This window comes from Monodon monoceros, unplaced genomic scaffold (assembly GCF_005190385.1).
Source record: "Monodon monoceros isolate NGI ecotype Baffin Bay Population unplaced genomic scaffold, NGI_Narwhal_1 Super_Scaffold_5, whole genome shotgun sequence".
NCBI lineage: Eukaryota > Metazoa > Chordata > Mammalia > Artiodactyla > Monodontidae > Monodon > Monodon monoceros.
Genome location: NW_021703782.1, coordinates 8,750,347 through 8,772,514, shown reverse-complemented (window position 1 = coordinate 8,772,514; position 22,168 = coordinate 8,750,347). Strand labels below are relative to the sequence as shown.

At 42.2% G+C, this 22,168-nt stretch overlaps 1 protein-coding gene across 7 annotated transcripts in view; it reads left to right on the top strand.

Annotated features, from left to right (window-relative positions):
* MSRA (methionine sulfoxide reductase A) overlaps positions 1-22,168 on the top strand; it is a 378,069-nt gene that overhangs the window by 141,912 nt on the left and 213,989 nt on the right. For all 7 annotated transcript variants that reach the window (XR_003790769.1, XM_029202644.1, XM_029202640.1 and 4 more), the window contains exon 2: positions 3,985-4,053. Coding sequence is in view for 6 of the 7 variants with exons in the window: in XM_029202640.1 (XP_029058473.1) it covers positions 3,985-4,053 (69 nt within the window). In the remaining variant the exon portion in view is untranslated. The remainder of the gene's footprint in view (positions 1-3,984; positions 4,054-22,168) is intronic.

The window sequence follows — 22,168 nt, the reverse complement described above, 5'->3', positions numbered from 1 at the left end:
ACTTAGACCAGGAATAACAAAGTGATTTCATCACACATGCCCCCCCCCCGAAGGAATAAGAGACTCTGTGGGGTACTAAGTTGAGAAAAGATTTTGTGGTCATATTTGGGGATCATGAAAGTCTGCTGTGATTGGTTAATGATGTCTGCCACGGGCATGAAAGCGGAGGAGAAGTAAATATGTGCCATGTATTTGTCATTCCTGACTCAGATCTTGTGAAAAACAAAGTTCACATGTAAATGGTAATGCTAGCCTAACAGTTAAGTAATGTGTACTGCATGCCAGGCACTGTTCTAAGTGCTTTACATGTATTAATTCATTTGATTCTCAAAGCAACCCACAAAGTAGGTACAAATGAGTAAACCCTTACAAATGAGGCAACGGAGGCACGAGGAAACGGAGGCACAACGAGGCTAAGTTGCTAAGCCAAGGTCATACAGCTAGGAAGGGGAAGAGCTGAGATTCAGGGTCAGGCAGTTTTGTTCCTTAGCCCTGGATACTGTGCTGTCTCTCCTTGGCTAATGCTGTGTCTTTGCTGTCCAGGGACTGGTGTAAGGCTCAGCTGTGGTTCAGGAGAAAATGCAAAATGAAGTAAACAGGGCTTGTTATCTTTGGGCCTCAGGCTCTAGAATGAAAGATAGGACAGAGTCCCGGGGAACTTTGGCACTGAGGAGAGAGTTGCACGTGAATCCTCCTTCCTCTCCGGGTAGGATTTCCAATCTTTCCACATCCATTTTCTCAGATGAGAGTAGGTGGATGGGAAGGGAAGAGGAGTGGCATTTAAGGACTAGAACAGAAGAGTTCCTTGATCCCCAGGCCACCTGGTTGGGGAGACTCTGAGTGGCCATTTTCAATGATCATTTTTATGTAAGGGACACATGTACATATAAAGAGAGATATATGTTTAGCGTATCAAATAATATATCTTTCATAATGGCTGAAGAGAGACTTTTTAGTAGTTTGTTTTCCTTCGTTAATTTAGCAACTATTTATTGAACACCTATGCTGGGTCCCACAGTGTGCTGTAATTGTGGAAACAGTGAACCAATATGAGCCCTGCCTTCTCTGAGCTTGTAGTCTACTTGCTGGAATAATGACTAAGTGTAAGGTGCAGCTCTGACTGTAGTAGAGGGAATGAGGGACTGAGGTGGCCGGACCATGTGGGTTTTTGAAGCTGCATTAAAGAGTTCTGACCTTAGCCTAAGAGCAGTGGGAAGCCATGGAAAGTGGGGTAGAGGGTCGGGGACTTTGTGTTATATAATCTGAGTTAAAAGATAATTGTGGCGACACCGAGAAGAATGAATTAGAAAGGGGATGTGGAAGACCTAGAGGTGCTTGTAGGCGTGCAGGCAAGGAGGCCATAGGAGGTGGGACTAGGGTGGCTTGGGTGGTGAAGGGAAGAAGGGGAAGGACTCTAAAGATATCTGGAAGGCAAAATTAGCCAGATTTGGTGATAGATTAGATATGGGTAGCGAGGGAGAGAGAATGGGCAAGGATGCCTATAAAGTAGGAGGATGGTGGTCCTATTCCCAGAGGTAGGGATGCTGGAAGAGGGTCAGGTTTGGAGTGGAAGGATATCCTGCTGCGTTGGAGGTGCTTTTGAGCTGTCCCAGAGGAGAAGTCAAATAGGCCACGCTCTTTATGGTAAGTGTGTAGTGTTTCGACTGGACTATACATAAGTCCTGATGGACTGTCCTGGGAAACTAAGTACTGCAGGAAAAATTTTAGAAATCTATAATTTTGTTGACTTTAAAAATCCAAACAAACATATTTTCATCTAGGAAATAAGAATCTGACAAAGACAATTGATAGAGATAAATATCTTGCATAATCTTCCTAGTTATTTTTGTTTTTGCATATTTCTCTGCCAGTCTTTTCCCATAAGCATTCACATTTTTGTTAGTTGTTATTATAGTCTACATTCAGCGTGTAATAGAATTGTTTTCACTTACTGTTATCCCAAATATTTTTTCACATTTCAATGTATCTCTCAAATTCTATATTTAAAATGTTGCATGATAGTCCATGCTTGTGATAAATCGTGAATTATAATTTTCTAAGCTATTTCTCTGTTTCTGGATATTTAGTTGCTTTAAAGATTTCTTTATTACCAGTAATACCTTAATAAATATTTTTATGTCTACCACCTTTTTTTTTTCTCGCGCATTTTTCCTTAGATTAAATTTTTATGAGTGGGATTAGTGGGTTAGAGTTTGAATGGGTTTACAACTCTTGATATGTGTAAAGGCAAACGTTTTAAAACCTCTGACAGGGGCTTTGGGGTCCTAACTGTAGAACAGAGCTGTGGCCTCCATGTGGAGACCCATCACATTCCTTTGGATTCCGTAACGAATGGTCCTAACCATATCTGAGCACTGTCCAAGGTCCCAGGGCCACCTGTGACCTTCCCTCTTGCATCTGCTGATGGTGCCAGGCTTGTTCTCTGTTTCAGCCTGGCTCCTCGCCTTCTCCCAGCTATTCTGTCTGTTCTTCAGGTAGTGCCACCATTCCTCAAGAATCTGTGGAAGCCGCTGAACTGACGGTATCCTGAAGGGATCGTCTAGCTAGGCTGAGCCTCGTAAGCCTTCAGGTTCTAAAATATTTGCAGTAGTGCCGCGGAGGCTGCCTAGGGTCCCCATGGATTTGGATGGGGTTCTCAAGACCTTCCATGACCTGGTGCCTGCCTACCAATCCCTCCTGAAGTGCCATTGCTTCTCAACATGTCTCCTCTACTGCACCCAGACTAGACTCTAGTCTGGCCCAGGATGATGCCTTGGTTGCATCTACTCCTGGCTCTCACTCGAGTTGCTCCCTCACCCTCTGCCTTTCCAAACCCTGCTCCTCCTTTTAGACTCGACACTAGTTGCAGTTCCTCCAGGCCCTGGCTCTGCCTTGCAGCTTGCTGTCCCTCTGCTGCAAACTCTTACAGTACCTTTAGTCCCCACTCCAGGACTTAGCACACAATTGTAAGCTTTCTGGTTAAGTTCATCCTTGAAATTTTTACCTCTTGAAGATAATTGTACACTCCTTGAGGGCAAGAGCCATGTCAGTCTTCCCCTCTAGATGCCTCAGAGCCTAGCTTTGGTGCTGAGCCCTGTGCAGAGCTCAATAAATCTAATGTGACCCATGAAATCAAAATATAAGTGCACCATGATGCAGTGTCAAAGTGTTTTAGACATTCTTTTCTTATGTATTTTCAACATAAATGCCCATATTCAGACATTCCTGAGGATCTTCTTAGACTACTCGTAGACGGACCATGCTCAGATCTTCTCTATCTGGTTGCAGTTTGGGGGTTATAAAAATAAGTTCATGTTGGAAAACCATAAGCTGGTCCCTTTTTGTTTCTAAGTCCTTGATGATGCACTCGGGTGGGAAGGGTGATTGGTGGAGGTGATGAGGGTGGATGACAAGTAGTAAGAAACACTGGAATGCAAGCCTGTCTGGTCGTTAAAAGGCAAGCGTCTCTGGCCCCTGGAACAGTGCTTGACTTGTGAAATGATGTCTTCTGGTATTCTGGTTCTTGAAAAATTGGTCCCAGGCTTACCCTGCTGTCTTTACAGCTCACTTTACTTCTGGTCATCAGGAGTCCTCAGGGGAAGCCGCCTCGATGCACCCTGGAATCCCGAGCTGTCCTTGTTGTCCAGGGCATGGCCTGGCACACAGGGGACCCTCTGGCCGGGAGTCAGGAGCTTCCAGGCTGGGCTGGCTCTGCTGCCCCCCGCTGCATGGCTCTGCACGTGCTTGGGTCTGGGCATGCTCACTTGTAAAACGCCGTGCCTGAATCAGGCCATCTCTAGGCTCTTTTGTAACTGAGATTAAAAACAAAATAGTTGAAACTCTCTTAAGAGGGTGAGCTTTGGTACCGTTGCTAACTAAAAATGAGAACTGGGCTCTCTGACACATTTAATGACATGTGTTAGTATGTGTGTAGAACTTTACACTTAACTTGCATTTCTTTCTTTCTTTCTTTTTTTTTTCTAGCCAAACATCATGTCAATGGCAACAGAACAGTTGAACCTTTCCCAGAGGGAACACAGATGGCTCTATTTGGTAAGATAACAACTCTGAAAGAAAACCCAAATTGTGTGCAAAGACTAGTGCCAAGTTTCTGAGTTTTAGCAAGTGTCCTCAGGGCTTCAAAATCTGGGCTCTTCTAGATATTTACAAGTCGTTGCAGCCAAAAAACTATCAAGTTCTTAGTATATCTGGGATCAGAAAAGCTCATTCTATAGAATTTAGTATGCTTTCCTTTCTCACTTTGCAAATCAAATCTCAAACTGTGTATTTACTATTTCTTATGTCCACACTGTGAATTAACCTGATAATTTAGGAGTTGAGTTTTTCTTTCCCAGGAAGGATTTTTTTTCCCATATATATATATATATATATATATATATATCTTTATTAAAGCTGGGATTCAAGGAGTTTTGAGATGTCATTCCACAAAAAGCAATAATCAATCTAATTGAATGGTCTCTTTCTCTTCCATTATGAATTGAGCATATTCCTTTGTTTGTTTGTTTCTTCTGCTTCCTTCCCCTTAGCCTTTAGACAGATTCTATCATCTCTTTCATCCTAAAAACCTGAATTCCCCTTTCTTCATGCCCCCCTCCAGCTTCCGTCTTCCCCTGGTCCTGATGGAAGTCTCCTACAAGGGCTTTTGATTTAAAACTGCTTTAGGCATTGAAGTGTCTTTGAGCCAGAAATTAGCCTCCTGACAACACTGTCTCTAAATTAGCATATTCAGGATGAAATGTTTCCCTAATGCCAGAGTTAGTCATCACTGATGATTAACAGTTGGAGAGTTATGAAACAGGGACCCACTTCTGCCTAGGTGTTTGTAAATCTTGCTCTGTATGGGCTATCACCTTTTAAAATGTACTGGTTAGTGATTAGGAGTTATTATGTTCAGAAATTTAAATGGAGGGCTTCCCTGATGGCGCAGTGGTTGAGAGTCCGCCTGCCGATGCAGGGGGCACGAAGGGGACACGGGTTCGTGCCCCGGTCCGGGAAGATCCCACATGCCGCAGAGCGGCTGGGCCCGTGAGCCATGGCCGCTGAGCCTGCGCGTCCGGAGCCTGTGCTCCGCAACGGGAGAGGCCGCAACAGTGAGAGGCCCGCGTACCGCAAAAAAAAAAAAAAGGAAATTTAAATGGAGAATTTGGTTTTTGAAGAAAAAATCATCAATGGTCACTATAAGAAGTCGGCTAACTATTTGATTTGTTAACTTTCCTCTGAGAAATTATGTTCAGATGATGCCATCTTACTTAAGTTGTAGGCCTAGCACAGTGTCTGTTACCAGGAGACAACAAATGTCACATCAATGTTCAAAGGGTTCTTTTGATGATTTTTTTTTGTCTTTCAGATTTGGGAACCCCTAGAAACTAGGTTAGAAACTAGGTTCCATGTCATACTGGGAAATGTAAAATGAGACTGACGTGTCATAGATTTCCCCCTGTTGTGGTATTGGAGGAAAGCCTCCTTCCCAAAGGACTGATGACATTGTTTGCCACAGAATTGGAAATATCAGTGAATAAAGCTCCGTGGCGAGATTTATTATTACTATTATTTTGTCAAAGGTTTGGTTTAGAGTGGCTTTCCTAAAAATCCTAACCCAAGGCCTTCATTGTTTGACTCTGGGCAAGCAAATCCCCCCTCCAAGCCTCAGTTTTCTCACCTGTAGAATGGGAAGGCTGACGGGGTGCTCTGAGACCCTTCCCTTGGCTTCTGCATCTTCCATACTTGGGGCTGAAGCCTCATCTGGCCTCAGGCAGCCCTGGGAAGACCACTGTGAATGGCCAAGGGGTGTGGTTTTAAAAGAAATGAATCCTGTGCATAATTTCTACCAGTGCAGAACTATACAGGTGATAAAATAGAATATCTCTTGACATCTAAGGATTTTTGCCTTATTAGCACTGCTGTTTGGCTCTTCCAGATACTTGAATGAAGGCCTCTGTTTTGGTTAAGTGCGTGCAAGCATTTTATATTTGTGTTTTCAAAACTGTCCTCACTTGATATGGCTTGTCCACCTGGCCTGCAGTGGAGTGAGGGAGTGGATGGGTTTTGGGGTGGGCTTCTGTCATTTGGGTTGTTTATAGCTGTACTGAAAAAGTCAAACTAAGTGCACCTCTTTGACATATCTTGGGCATTTAATCCTCTCAGCACCTTGTAAAGCTGGTAGGATTACATAATTCCCTTCTCAGAGAGCTCACATGATTTATCACAGGTCTCTCAGCCAGAGATGGTGGAGCTTGAATTTGAGCCCAGGTCTAACAGGCCGGAAGTCCACGCTCTTTTTACCATGGCCCCTGACTCTTGGCCTGGTTACAGGAGTCCTGGGAGAGTCTGGTAGAGTCAGAAATGCCTTTCAGCTGGATCCATGCACAGAAGCGTGATTTCCAGCCAAGCCAATTTAGCAAATTGATTTGTGAATTTCTGTGCATTCCCAGAGTGCTCTGAAGGACTCTGGAGACACAGCTTTTGCCAGGAAAATACTGCTTTTTGGAGTGACGTCTCCTACTATTTATCGTTTTCCCCCATTTGATTTCAGTAGCAGGTATCAATGTGCAGGAGAATGTCTTACATTGACTTGACTGTGAGATCACCAAAGCAACAGTGGCACTTTCTACTTGTCCATTCAAACTCGTTCTTCAGCCTGGGAAGTCAGTATTTTATGCCAAAAGAGTATCACCAGTTTCAATTTCATTGTCTATTGGTTAATCATCTGAATGTACCTTACAGAATGCTGTCTAAATAGAAACTTTTAAATTTAATCCACTCTGAAAGTGGCCACTGAACGAACGGCCATTAGCATTTAGCTTAGGGTGGATGATGTAAGGAAGGGTAGAGTGAGGGTCAAGGGCAGGCTCCGTTGTGAAAAATGTATGAATGTGTTATTATATCAAGTGACCAGAGAATATATAGATGGCTCCTTAAAAGCTATTTCTGGCATGTAATCTTCACAGATAATTTTTAAAACAAAAAGACGTTCATTTTTTTCAGGTTTTCTTTCATGGCCCAGTCAGTTTTATCCTTGTCTTGTTTTTCTGTGATCACGGTTTTTTAGCCTTTCTGTTGCCCTTTTCTCTCCTCTGCACTTTAGGACAATGATAATGAGGGTAATAGGCCTGCTGTCCTAGTGGGCTTCTACTTGTCTGTGTGTGATGCTCTCTTTCAAGTCAGTGGGAGCCCCTTTTTTACAGGCCGGAGAAGCGGAACCGAACATTTTGCAATTACTGAATGTCTTTGTTCCAGGTGGCTGAGTGCCCTATGTCTGCCATCCCTTTAATCCCACCACAGCCCTGTGAAGTGGGCATCACTGTGCTCTTTTAGAGACAGAGAAACTGAGGCACCCAAAGATGAAAGAAATATGGTCAAGTAGAGGGAATGCTTTCTCTGGCATGAGGACATCCACGTGACACTTACCAGCATGCTGTGCCTGACTTAGAAAGGTCCTCTCCGGCTTGCCATAACTTCAGGAAAGTGACTCCTCCGTCCTCGCAGAGAGCAAGCCTCCGGCCTCTCTGTGGTGGTCGTTCTTAAGCACGGAGCAGCTATTCACTTTATTAAAAGTACTCCATAGTCAGGAAGATTTATCATTTCCAAATAAAATAGACATTTATTAATTGAGGAGAGTACAGAGAAGTCAGGGGTTGGGGGCTCCAGTCTTAATTGGTGACGAGTTTTAGTACAGTTTGAAAAAATGAAATACAGTTTTTTAAAACTTTCGAGTTCAGCACTTGACCATAACACTTATCATCCAAACTAGGATACTTTTGAGAGTGAAAAGGGTGCTGGTAAAAATTATGTTAAAATAATGAGGTACGCACCCGGAGGACTTCAGGCACATGGGATATAATGTCGCCCTCTAATGAGAGTGTATATTATAAGACATGGTGTCAAGAATAATAAATACACATTGAGTAAAGTTGAAATTGAAAAATAATGAACTTAGAGATATAAAATGAAATAAACAAATGAAAAAATTCCAACGCAGTAGACTTACATTATGCACCGTATAGCATCAACACCAGTAGTTACACTAACTTCCAGGATTTTACTCAGTAAATATTGTTATATTCTTTCTGAATGACTTGAAATGAACAGTTAATTCATATTTATAAAACCTGGCTGGTAGCATTTCAATAAGAGATGGGGAATTATCTGATTATACCCTTGCAATTCTAATATTGTACTAATACTGTCCAATGATGTAGGATAATGAACTCCCCATCAGTAGAGGTATTCAAATGAGAGATCGTTCCTACCCAGTTGGGAAGTGGAAGTAAATAGCCTTTAAGATCCTTTCTTCTCAGTTAATGAGAATTTTCTCTGTTTCAGAGTGTTAAACCTCTTTGGAAAAATTACTCCTAACTCTAAATTCTTTGATTGTATCATTTAGAAACCCATATCCCGGCTGTTTGGTGAGAGATAAAATTCTGCAGTGAGAAACTGTAGTGGTCAGGAATTGATGGATACCAAGCAACCACAGCAGAAGTACCTCTGCGAATTCTTAGGGTCGCTGTAGGTTCGTAGGCTCCTACTAGCCTGATAGCGATGGCTCTGGGAACTCAAACCACTGTAAAACCTGTTCTCTATGTCAGGTTCTCTTGGGCTCTTCAAACAAGAGGGAGCAAAAGACAATCCAAGACATCATGAAAGTGTGCTCTGATCTTGTTACACTTCTCTGTTTTTAGCCAGGGGGCCAAGATTTGCTAGACTCTTTCCTGACTAGCTTTGTGGAAGGACTGATCGCAGAGCAGAGGCCAGTGGCTGTCAGAGGCCCATAGGCAGGCCTCACTCTGGGAGACTCACCTTCTGTACCCCAAGGGAGAAGAGATCAGTGTCTGTAAGATGAACCAATCATAAGATATTTCCCCCCCACCCCAACTTGAATTAGAGGTGAATTAGAAACAGCCACAGTTACTTTGTCTGCCAGCCAAGAAAACAGCATTGAAAGCAGCAGGCAATACGTCCGACTTCAATGGAAAATATATTGGTGTCTCATTGGCTAGGATCCAACATTATGTTGGTAAATAATCAAATCCCGGTGTGGCATATTTCTCCCTGAACCTTGACTGAAAACTATTGAAGGCCGTTCTGTGAGCTGTGGCGCTGCAGTCACTCATTCTAGGAAAAAGGCCAGAAAGAATGACTTTGAAATGTGTTTGTAATTAACTAAACAGTCTAAATTCACAAGATCGTTAGAACAGCAGGTTGCTAACTGGCGCAAACTTCTTAAGTGAGGAGGCATTTGGGGAAACGAAAATAGGCCTTCCTTCCGTGGTGATCTGAAGCACCTTTAAGGGACAGTAAATGGTCATCTGGAGACATGTAGGACACATTTTATTTTATGTACCTTTTTTGCGTGTGTGATGATCACGTTTCGTTTTTGAGTATGAAAAGGTCTGATGATAATATAGGCAAAGGGGAAGAGACTTTTCAGAGCCTGTGTTGAAAATTCCTTTTGGTTTGTGTGGCACTGCACGGGATGGCCCTGGTCCTGCTCGAGAAGGCACAGGCGTGGTGTTGGAGAGGGTGTCCTGGAGTGGGGAGGGTGACAGCGTGGCAGCAGGAGTGCGGGTGGAGATTTCTGTGCCAGGAGAAAGGAACTGCACCCCGAGTAGAAAGGAGTGGGTCAAATAGTGTCTGACAAAGTAACACTTGTCTGGAGAGCACGTATCCATCAACCTCAACCACATGGAATGCTTGTAAGAACCAGAAAGTAAGCATGCCCTGCCCACCACAAGTTGCGGAGAAGTCCCCAGAGAATTCAGAATTCACTGAGAGGTCTTTGGAGTCAGATCCTGGTGTGTGACTTTAGACAAGTTTCTTGGGCCTTGCTGTAAAATGAAATAAGGGAAAATTAAAATATATATAAGAAATGGCAAAATAACATACATTAGAATTAGGTGAATATTAGACCAAAGAAAATTATGAGAAGTAAAATATGCAAAGAGGGCATGCTATAATACTATATAATTTATAAAACTGGGTCACAGATGTGACTCTGTATTTCCTAGTGGCAACACGAAGATCAGTTGGTTGTGTGATTGGTTTCAGTTTTTTAGAATTGTGGTAAAATATACATAACATAAAGTTTACCATTTTAACCATTTTTAAGTGCACTTAAAAAGTGCATTCACATTGTTATGCAGCCGTCACCACCACCCATCTCCCGAACTTTTTGTCTTTCCAGACTGAAATTCTATACCTATTAAATAATAACACTCAATTTCCCCTCCCCACAGGCCGTGCAGCCACCGTTTGACTTTCATTCTCTATGAGTCTGACTACACTAGGTACCTCATATAAGCAGAATCCTACACTATGTGTCCTTTTGTGACTGGCTTATTTCACTTAGCATAGTGGCCTCAAGGTTCATCCAAGCTGTGGCATGTGTCAGAATTTCCTTCCTTCTTAAGGCTGAGTCATATTCCATTGAGTGCACATACCATATTTAGTTTATCTGTTCACCTGTCAGCGGACACTTGAGTTGCTTCCACATTTTGACTATTGTGAATAATACTGTTATGAACATGAGTGTACAGATATCTCTTTGAGACCCTGCTTTCAGTTCTTTTGGCAAATACATCCCGAAGTTGAATGGCTGGATCATGTGATAATTCCGTTTCTTTTTTTTGAGGAACCCCTGCATACCATTTTCCACAAAGATTGAATCATTTTACATTCCCATCAGCAAAGCACAGGGTTCCAATTTCTCCACATTCTTGACAACACTTGTTATTTTTATTTGTTAATAGCCAGCCTAATGGGTGTGAAGTGGTGATTTTCAGTTTTACCAAATGATCCTGAAAATCTACATGATTAGAGGGACCATAAAATTTCTTGATTCTAGAACCAGAAAGAAATTTCTTTCAAGATACTTATAAGGAGGACACTGTGATGTAAGACAGCAGTACTGCTGACAGCGCCCTCAGAGTGAGCACTGAGAGGAGATTCATGAGCCCTTGGTCACACCACTCTTGTCTTTGGGCTCCTGACATCCACCAGGAACAATTCGGTCCACCTTCCCCCCACGGGTGCCACTGTGTGCTTCCCTGGCTTAACCCAGAAAGAAGTTACTTGTATTGTATCTAAAACAATCGGTGGACTAGATAACTTTTAGGGAATTTTCTATCAATACTACTTCTTTCAGTGGAGTTTTAAAAAATATTTATTTTTTCATTCTTTATTGTGAAAAATTTCAACCATACATAAACGTAGACTAATATAGTGAAGCCTCACTAACTCAGCTTCAGCAGTTATCACTCAGGGCTAACGTGTTTCATCTGTAGTCCCATTCACTCTCTCTTCTTCATCCAGGTTATTTCAAAGTAAATCTCAGGTATCAGATCATTTCATCCAGGAATATTTTGGCACATACCTCTTTTTAAGAGCAGTTTTTAAGAAAACATACCACAACGCCATTATCACACCTAAAAAAATAGTTCCTTAGTACCATCAAATATCCCATGAGTCCATATTTCCACTATTGTCTCATAAATGTTTTTTCAAACCACCTGTTTGAATCAAGGTTCAAATAGAGTTCATACACTGCAGTTGGTTGATATAAATAGTCTCTTTTAATCTCTAGGTTCATCTCTCTCCTTTTTTTTTTTAAATAAATTTATTTATTTTTGGCTGTGTTGGGTCTTCGTTGCTTTCTCTAGTCTTGGCAAGTGGGGACTACTCCTTGTTGTGGTGCGTGGGTTTCTCATTGCGGTGGCTTCTCTTGTTGAGGAGTATGGGCTCTAGGCGCACGGGCTTCAGTAGTTGTGGCACGCGGGCTCAGTAATTGTAGCTTGCGGGCTCTAGAGCACAGGCTTAGTAGTTGTGGCGCACGGGCTTAGTTGCTTTGCGGCATGTGGGATCTTCCCGGACCAGGACTCAAACCCGTGTCCCCTGCATTGGCTGGAGGATTCTTAACAACTGCGCCAGCAGGGAAGTCCCTCTCTCTTCTTTATTTTTCCTTATAATTTATTTGTTTAAGAAACTAGATCATTTATTCTGTACTGTCTCCTTCAGTCTGGATTGAATGAACATGCTTGAAAAGCCTCTGTATTTTCTACAAATTGGGAGTTAGAGGCCTGATCAGAATCCATAGGTGGGGTGTGTAAACCATCCAGGAGGCATTTAATAACTGGTTCTCTTTCTTTTGGTGAAGTTAGCAGCCCCTAATGATCATTGCCTTGACCTGTTATTTTATTAGAAGCTGCAAGATGGTGACATTTAATTTCTTGCATTTCCCTTTATTTATGAACTGGAATATTTCTAAAAAGAGAAGTTTCTCTTTATCAACTATTTGGTTACCTTGACCTCCAGTTGATTAGGAAAGCAGCTTTGTTTTTTCCTGGGTTTACCATTTTGCTCCGTGTATCTGAGCATGGGTTAAATGTATATTCATGAGTCAGAAGCGTATATAAGTATAGTTGCTTAAGTGATGGAAACCTCTTTAATTTGACTGAATGACCATTTTCACTTGGGCATTTAATCAAATTATTGAAATTTGTAACCATTTGGTCAAACATTTGAAAATAGAATCACAGTAGACAGATTGCCTCTACAGATTTGGGTAAAACAAAGAAATAGGCACATAGTCAGGTGACAGAAGGTTATGTCTCCAGCAAAGCTGGGTCTAAGGGGCAGCCATCTTCTCTCCTGTTCTCGCCCCAGATCTTGTGACGAGGGGACATGCTCCTGTGTGCATCCCAGTCTTGAACCTCAGCAGCCCAGGGTGAAAAAGCAACTCCAGAGAGGGCCTGAGGGCTGGGGGCCGGCTTGCTTCTGGAAGTGGCATGCTTTCAGAGTATCAAAATGATGAAAATGGCTAAGCAGCCAAGAAATGACAAAGCCTCAGGAATGCTGCCCACTACAAAGACTAACAGCTGGGCTCTGTCACCTGGAGCTCTTTCTCATGCTTTTGGCTTAATATTGTGAATGCGTTGGAGGGTAGCAGGAGACATGTTTATCAGAGTGCGTTTTCTCTGCTTTCCAGTTTTCACAGACAGAATAGGTAAAACTATCTGTGGTTCTCACTGCCAAACATTGTGGGATTCAAGAAGGGAAACTATTTACTGGCTCACTTATTTTTTTCTCTCATTTTATTTGCATTATTTATTACTTCATGCGTTTTTTGTTTGTTTGTTTTTGGTAAGTTGTCTCAAATTTTTCTTTTGGAATGATGCAGTGTATAAATAAAGTAAAGTAATTCCTATGAATGAAATTTATTAGTCCAATACAACGTATAGGTTTTTTTAAGGAAATCAAAATCAAACAGTGCCAGTTCTGTTTTTGCCAGGGATAACTGGAAATGTTAGCACTGAAACCCTAGGAAATGAGATTCAGTTGAAATGACATGTTTGATCCATGCTGAGAATGATCGTTTAGGTTGGCATGCCTTTGGCCAAAATAGTGTGAACAATGATGAAAGACCCTGTGAACTTTTCCTAAATTCTTGTGTCTGGAGGGACAGCAAAACCCCCCGTGTCCATATACACCAGGAGCTATTCCACAGAACACCTTTCATTTTCCCCTTGTGTCATCAGTGCCCCAAGACTTTAAAGATCGTAGTTGACCAAGACGAAGTTTCCTTGTTGAGCCCAGTGTCACTGGGACCAACAGTGGTGCTTGCCAGATGGATATCCTTCTGGTGTACATCCCACCATGTATCCTTCCAGGTCTCAGCTGTGATCCCAAGACTCATGATAATATGGAAAGAATTAAATGATAGCTCATGGTAGACCTTATCATGAACAAATGTGGCTTTCCAGATGTGGCTTTCCACAGTCATGCCTACTCAGGAATCAGTGCTGTTTTGTATGTGGGAAAAAGACATTTTATTTTTTTAGCCACATCTCTGGTCTCCCCTAAAACCCCCTGTGCAGTCCATTGAGTCTCGAATGCCTTTCTATGTGATGACCCTTTTCCATTTTCTTAATTTCCATAAGATGGTCACTTGTCAGGCCAAGATGAAAATGTCTCCATGTGGAAGGCTGCATTCATCTTGCTTATAACCACCCATGTGTCCATTTAGTACTTGGGAGAATTTCTTGTCACCCTCTTTTCCACCAGGCTTCCTTTCGTTTGTGTATGACCTTTGTCTAGGTGGCAGTGACATTTGCATTGGGAAGAGTGGAAGAGTTTGTATTCACCTCATAGGGAACATTAAGGGAGGGTGGATTTGGGGTGGGCCATCTAGGGAAATTTCAGGAATATGATGACACTAGGAGCTTGGAGTGAGAACTACAAATGGGCTGTCAGGAATGCATGGGAACTGCTTCCTAGCATTCCTTTCTTTTGGCTGAATAACTCGTGATTGGCAGGTATGTCCTTTGGCTAGGCCTTACTTTAATAGCTTTGTAGTAGAAATGTGCAAAGGTGACCTCAGGAAGGAGAAGACCCTGTAGGCACAGGTTCAGCATCCGGCCTTGCTTTCCCACATGGAAAAAATGAGCTGGATTCCCAAGCAAATAGTATGTGCTTTATTCCTGGTGCCAATACAGAGGCCTTCAGTGACCCACACAAACATCTGGAAACAGGTGCACCAGCTGAATGGCAAATAGCCCTCCAATTGCTGTTAATGCATTGGTAACTGGACTGAAATTTCATCCCTGTTTCTTTTCTTCCATGTAGGACATTTTTAATCTACCTAGTAATGAAGTGGCTGTAAAAACAATGCCACCACCAACAACCAACTTTTACATTTGGGTAGTAAATTTCATATTATAAAATGTTTTCATATATATAATTTAATTTTTTTCTTCGTATTTAATTCTGAGAAGACTGAGGCTCAGAGAGGTTAAGCGCCTGTCCCAGGGTCAGGCTACTTAGTTAATGGTAGAACTAGGTCTAGCACTCAACTAATTTATTCACTTACTCATCATATTATTTATTGTAGCAGGAGACAAACAGAAAAAATACCTCCCTTCAAGGAACTTACACTCTAGTAGGGCAGGACAGAAAATAAGATAAACAGGTAAAATATTTGCTGTGGGATGTCAGATTGTGATAAGTGCTGTTGATTAAAATAAAGCAGGGGAGGAGAAGAGGAAATGCCTGGTTGGGGGTGGGGTGAGGGTTTACAATTTAAAATAAGACAGTCAGGGAGACATCAGTGAAATGGTAATCTTTAAGCAAAGACCTAAAAGAGGCACCGGAGGTTACTATACAGAGATCTGTGGGAAAAAACATTCTAGGCAGAAGGACTACAAGTGCAAAGGCCCTGAGGCAGGGGTGTGCCTGGCATGAGGCCTGTATGCTGGAGTGTAACAAGCAAGGAGGGAGCAGTAGTAGCTGAGGCCAGAGATGAAGAGGGAGTTAAATCATGAAGGGCCTTCGGTAAGTGTGAGGACTTTGACTTTGCATGCCAAGGGGAGCCTTTACAGGATTTGGGGCAGAGGAGTAACATTATATGACCTATTTTTTAAAAGAATCACTTTTGCTACTATGTTGAAGATAGAATGTTTAGGATGGTGAGAAAAAAAGCAGCGACGCCATTTGGGAGAGTATTGCCTCCTAGCCTAGTACTTCTGGCTTGAACACACACTGTCTTTAATTAATAATAATAATGATAAAGCTTAACTTGCACTTGTGTATCTTTCTTAAATGCTGTATCTTTATACTTTTAGAATATTTTCTATCCCCATACATTAAGCATTTAAATGGTCCTTTAACTTGATACATTAGCTAAAAACAGATACAAATCCTTTGTAGAGAGTATTTAGATATTATTATTGCTCTACTTATAGATCAATATTACTTGCATTTTTAGATGGAATGGATTGAACTAAACCATTCAGAATCATGTTGAATGTGTGCATTGGATTCCATTCAAAATGGGTTGTTCCACAATACACTGAACAGTTTAGAAGCACTTCAAATTGTACTTCTGGTATGTGCAAAGTGTGCAAGGGCACAGGTTAACGGACTGTGGTGATGTGATTTAAAATGTGAAATCAATGCTTAAGATAAGACTAAAAACTTGTCAATGAAATAAGTCAGCATTTACATAAATCTCTTAACTCTTCCAGCTCCCAGAACTCTTGGGATGGAATGTCAGATATTTGTTACCAGCTGAATTTGGGTTTAAATTGTAAGTCAGCAGATTTCTGAAATTGAATAAGTTTCTGAACCTCCAGCTGAGTTTTATCTCTAGACAAAACATTTTTTAAAAATTCAGTTGTCTGAAGGGACTGGAGAGCACCCAAATGTTGGGTCTCTGGGCAGCACCTGGAGGGAACACAGTTCTTGAAATAAGGGAAACAAACTTGGTAAGCACCACATTTAACCAGCCTTTTCCCTGAGGGCACTTCCTAGTTCACGGTTGCTTATTTAAGAGAGAGAGAGAGAGAGAGGGAGAGAGAGAGAACGCAAATAGAAAGTGGCTAGCTTACTAGGCTGAAGAAGCAGAGGTTGAGTCTAAGGGCTGCTAGAGTGGCTGTAAATCAATGGGAAACATTCTGTAAGGAAGGAGCAATGGGGGGGGAGCCCCAAACTCTCTGTACCAAGTCCCCTCAAATCTGTGGCTGCCTCTGTGCATGTACAGGGTGAGATTCCGAGGAAACTTTGGAGAAAAGCAACTGCTAAAAGGCTGAGATTTCAGCAGTTGCTTGGTTCTATGAGAAAGCTGGAGTTCAGGTCCTACTAAGTTAGAGAGAATTGTAAAAACGTTAGGCTTTTCCTTGGAACTCTAGGAAGGCCACGTCTTAGGAGTAAACCCAGGATAAAGGGTTACATCTTAGGGCTAAGGGGAAAAAGCAAAATAAACCCATCCTTGTAAAATCTAACACTAAGCTTCCACAGGATCAAGATGACCCAGATTTAATTGCTGCCAGGAAAAAAGTCAACATTTTTTGGAGAAAAGTTACAAAATTTAGCACATATCATCCACAGTGTTTAACATGCAATAAAATTATCAGACATGAAGAAACAACAAAAAAAAGATTAATAGTTAAAGAAAAAAAGTCAATAGACGCAGTCCCAGAGAAGAGTCAGATGTTGAAATTAGCAGACAAGGACTTAAAACAGATATTATAAATACGTTAAACAATTTACAGGAAAAGATGGACAGAATGGGGTAGTAGAGTAATATCAGCAGAGAAATGTAAACTATAGAAGAAGAAATAGAATTTCTAGGACTGAAAACTATAGCATCTGAAATTTTTTTTTAAAAGCTATTATTGGATGTTCTTAACAGAAAGGACCTTACATTAGAAAAGGGATCAGTGAACTTGAAGACAGGTCAATAGAAATTATTCAAACAGAAGGACAGGGAGAAAAAATATTTTTTTAAAAAATGAAGAGAGCCTTGGTGATTATGAGACAATGTCAGTTGGTCTGATATATGTGTAGTTGGAGTATCAGAAGGAGCCCAGAGAGAGATACTGGGGCAGAAATATATATTTGAGGAAATAATAATTTTAAATTTGATGAAATGTTATTGGGAGGTAATCAAGATGAATACCAAATATGGAGGGTTAAAGGCAGGGCTCAAATCAGGACCAAGGAATAAAGAGTTTTGAGTGGCATAAAGATTAAATAAACATAGATGACTGTACAACAGGGAAGGTCCATTTTGCCCAAAGACCACCCCTGTTTCCACTTCCCACTCCAACTCCTTTTAGAAGGCATTGTTCCTTCTCCTCTGGTTCCATGGTGACAGTGTGTTGAGATGGACTTAGACCTAAGTTCAAACCCTAGCTCTGCGTCTCACTAGCAAATCATTACAGTCTGCATCCTGGGATCATCACTTATTAAACGATAATAGTGATAACTTTCTCACAAGGCAGGTCTCAGTAGGATAGACCATGTACATTTTATAGGGTCATGCTGGCCATATAGTCGGCACTCAACAGATAGTAATTTCTTTCTTCTGCCAAACCTGTTCTCATTGTGGTGAGCTGACATCACTACCCACCCAGTTAGCCAGGTTGAGGAAATTATAGTTTATCTTAAGAGCAACAAGAACCATAGAGATGACAGGACCATGGTTGGATTTTAGAGAGATCACTCAGGCTTCCGTGAGAAGAATGGATTAGAATGATGTGCGATAAGATTTGAAAAGACCAAATTGGAGGCTATTGCGCACACCCCCTCTTTTTATCCTTCCCAAACAGCTGTATTATCTCCTTTTCTGTCACAAGAGACCCTGCTTTGCCCATTAAAACCATAGCCTCAGTCATTATCAGCAAAAATAAAATCTGGTTCCCCCTTCCTCAAGGGCAGGGATGCTTTTCAAAGGGTGAGGGATGATGGTGGCCTGGACCAGAGTGAAAGCAATGAGCATGAAGCCCAGTGGGCAGATCCAAGAGTCCCCCTGCTAATCTGTCATCGTCTTTCTATCATCTTTCTAGGGGATTGGATTACATCCCTGACAGAGATGCTTCTCAGAGTATAGATATGACCACATCATTCCTTTGCTGGGAAATCTTTGTTTTAGAAGGGTAATCTCCACTCCTTAGTTTAGCATTTAAGGCCTTGTAGAACCTATTTCCGATCTATTCAACCAGCCTTTTTTTTTTTTTTTTTAAATACAACTTCTCACCCAGCCTGTGGGGGGCCTCATCCTAGTTTTCTTCCCACACTTTCATACCTTCAGCTGAAACCCTTCTCATCTTGGAAGCCTCAGCAACTTTTCCTCAATCTTTCCCCACAACTCTTTTGTGCCCATGTTCATCAGATAAGATTATCACCTTGCATTATGAGTAGATGTTGAATTGGTTATCTCTCACTGTCTGCCTGCTTTTTGATGATGGGGACTGTGTCTTACTGTCTTTGGGTTACCAGGGCCGAGTCTCAAATATAGGCCCTTAGTATAAATATTTGTTAGATGAATGAATGGCTACTACTCTGCACATCTGCAGTGAAGTGGGAGAAACTTTTTTATATTCTGTTACTTAATTTACACAGAGTTGAGTAAGAGATGTAGAGAGAGACTTTGAGAGGAAGTCTCAGGGGACTTGTGGAAGCTTTTGAGGGGTTTAGCAGTCAATGGCCCAGTGCATTTTATAGAGGATGGTTTTTCTCCTCAGTGGTGTACATGTGTCACCAGCCCAGTTTTCTGGATACCTGCTGGATGAATGACATTCAGGGGGCTCCGAGAGGAGGTGGACAGGACGGAGGTGCTAGGCAAAAGCAACTAATGTTTACTGACTGTCTGTTGGATGCCAGGCAGTGCTGAAAGGGAAGATATTTTCAAGGCAGAAAAAATGGTTGAGAGATAGGAAAGTGAAAGAGGAAGCAGTATATCCATGCCAGAAAGAAAAAAATGTAAATGACAGTGGGGCATGCCAGAGGAAAGATGGAAGGTTCCAAATTCCTCAGATTCACTGGACCAGTAGCCTAGGGTATAGTCTATGATGCCATTAGAATTGCCTTGTTGTGTCTGGACCCTGTGGATCTTGCCATGAGATTTGGTGTAAGCTAGTGGCCGAGATTCACAGCTTCTGCTACAACAAGTCTTCTGGTAACACAAAAGCCTTGGTTTTCACTAACTGCCCTCCCAGCTGTACCATACCATTCCTTCTTGATGAAATGGAATGATGCAGGCTGACCTTAGCTTCCCTATGTTTTTCTGCTTCTCCGGAAAGGTAAGAAGCGGGTCATATTGTACATTGTGGTTGCAGATTATTTGCGGGACCTTTCAGGAAGACTTCTTCATCTGGGATTTCTTTTCTGCCTCCACATTTTCTCTTAGGAGTCAGCTGGAACTGAAGGCATTCTGCTGTGTTAATCAACACCCACTGGCAAATGTCATGGTCATTTGTTCACTGAAACTCCATCAATCTCTTACCCAATGTAGAAGGGAAAACAAAATTGCAAGTACCTAGAGAAGGCAGGGCCCATGAACAGATATATGTAGGAGATAGAGAAATACTAAAGGATGCTTCCTAGGAAAACTGAATGCTATTTTTTTCCCTTAAGGCTTTCTTTTCTTTGCCCCAGGTGAGCCGTTGGACATATTTGTCAGGCCCTGATAAAATGCACAGCTCACTGTAAGCTGGCTTTGTCTTCAGCCTCATGTTCACGTCCTCAGGAGGAGTTTGCTCCTCCTGAATTGAGGTGCTGCTGTCTATCAGTCATCGATTATCCTCTAGTCCACTAGCAACCACTTGCTTTCCAGCAGCTATGAGAACCGTGCTGCTTCCAGTGAGCTGGTTTGGTGAAGGCTGGGCTTTCATAGTGCTGGCATGGCCATGGTCATCCTGTCCAGGGAACCCACAGCTTCATCAGCCCATACTTGGGGAGCGGTGTGGCTCCACTGTCCTTGAAGGGGTCCAGATGACACACTGGAGTCCAGACACACATAGTGAGTGGATTCAGAAATATGTGTAGTGAGGAGCAAATGAAGAGGCTTGTAATCAGCTTACAAGAGCTGTCTTCAGATGATCAAAGGGTTGACAGGTTGTCATGAGGAAGAGGGGCTATGTATGTCCTGTATGACCTTGAGGGAGAGGATCAGAGCGAAGGAGGGAAAACTCTAGGGTTTTGGCTCAATGTAGGAAAGAGCTTCCTAACCGTCACTAGATCTGCAGAGGTGGACTGGACTGCTTCAAGGTTGAGGGCAGTTCAGCCATTTGCCATGATGCTTTTAATACTAGCAGGGCATTTAAGCTAGATGAGAGGTCAGGTCCCTTACAACCTTGGAATTCTGGTTCTTGAATCCTCTTAGTGAATAAAGACCTACTACTCTTTAGAGGCTATTCCTAGGGTAGAGGGTGAAACACAACAACATGTATAAAGAACTTGGAGCTGCATTAATCACAGTACAGAGGCACAGTGGAGCATATGTGTCTATATGGGCATGTTTTAAATTTGGGAAGAGACTGCGAAGAATACTTAATAAAATTAAGGCAACATTAGGAATTGATGTGGACAGAAGGTAATTGTCGCGAAACACTGAAAATATCAATCGGATTCTGATCGCTGTATGGTTTCTTTTCTAGCAGAAGGTATTTAAAAATTTTGTAGTTTTCAAGTAAGTTGTGATAAGGAAAACATCTTGTTGAATTATTTAATAGGATGTAGGTTTGCTAAAAAGCAAAGCTAACATAGGAAGTGTATTGCGACTTCATTTACATTTCTACCTCCTGTATTCATCTTCTTTGGGAGAGTCATGGCGTTTTAGAGCTGAAAATGATCTTCAAATCCCCCGTCTCCTGCCCCCTTCTTTGCTGGACAGCTGACCAGCAGTGATTTACCCCAAGCCACACACAGCCAGGGTCTGTGAATGTGTGTTTGTGACCAGAGACAGGCCGCCTCTTGTCTGTCTCAGGTCTTCTGAGTTGCCTTTCTAGAATTCAGCCGAGCATAGTCCCCATCTCTGCCCAGGTTCCACCTTCTGATAAAGGGCTCACACCTGTCCGATTGTGGCTGGAATTTGGGTTTCAGTTTCTTGCCCTGGTGGGAGCTCTCATCTGGACCAGATGTGACATAACTAGAGTCATAACATCTGGATGTCATCCCTGTGCCTTTAAAGAGGTCAAAGAGCCACAGAAAGGAGCGCCTCGGGAATGTGTTGGGAGTAGTGCGCTGTGCCTTTGCTATTGACTCTCCGTATGCTTTATTTATATACAGTAAAATCCCATTACAGGAAAGGTAATGCCGGCAGAGTGCTCCATAAAATCATGCTGTTTTCGCGAGATCCACATGAACTGCCTCTTATTTACCAGGTGCCACTGAATTCTCTGTAATGGATAAAGTGATGCAACAGAATCACCCTTCAGTCCTGCATCTGTAATCAGGAGGCTCTTAACTCAGGCTGCTCCACAGCGTCCCACACAGACCAGCTTCTGAAATTGTTGCTAGGGGTGCAGCATGGCACAGTGGAAAGAACATTGGCTTTGAATCCCAGGCATGAGTCGGAATCCTAGGTCTGCCTTGGTTCCGTGTCTTTGGGCAAGTGACCTAACCTCTCTGAATCTCCATTTTCTGATCCTTCAAGTGGGGCTAATGCCATCTTCCTGGTAGGGTTATCGAGAGATTCCATGTGCACACAGATACTCGTACAATGTGTGGCTCCCAGCCACACTTGAAAAATGCAAACTCCTTTCCCTTCCCTTTCTTCCTTTTTCTTATAATGTAAAGGATACCAGGTTATGTACTGTTTGTAGGAAAAATTTTATTTGCTCACCGATCACAGTAACAAAGTCACATTTAAAGTTGA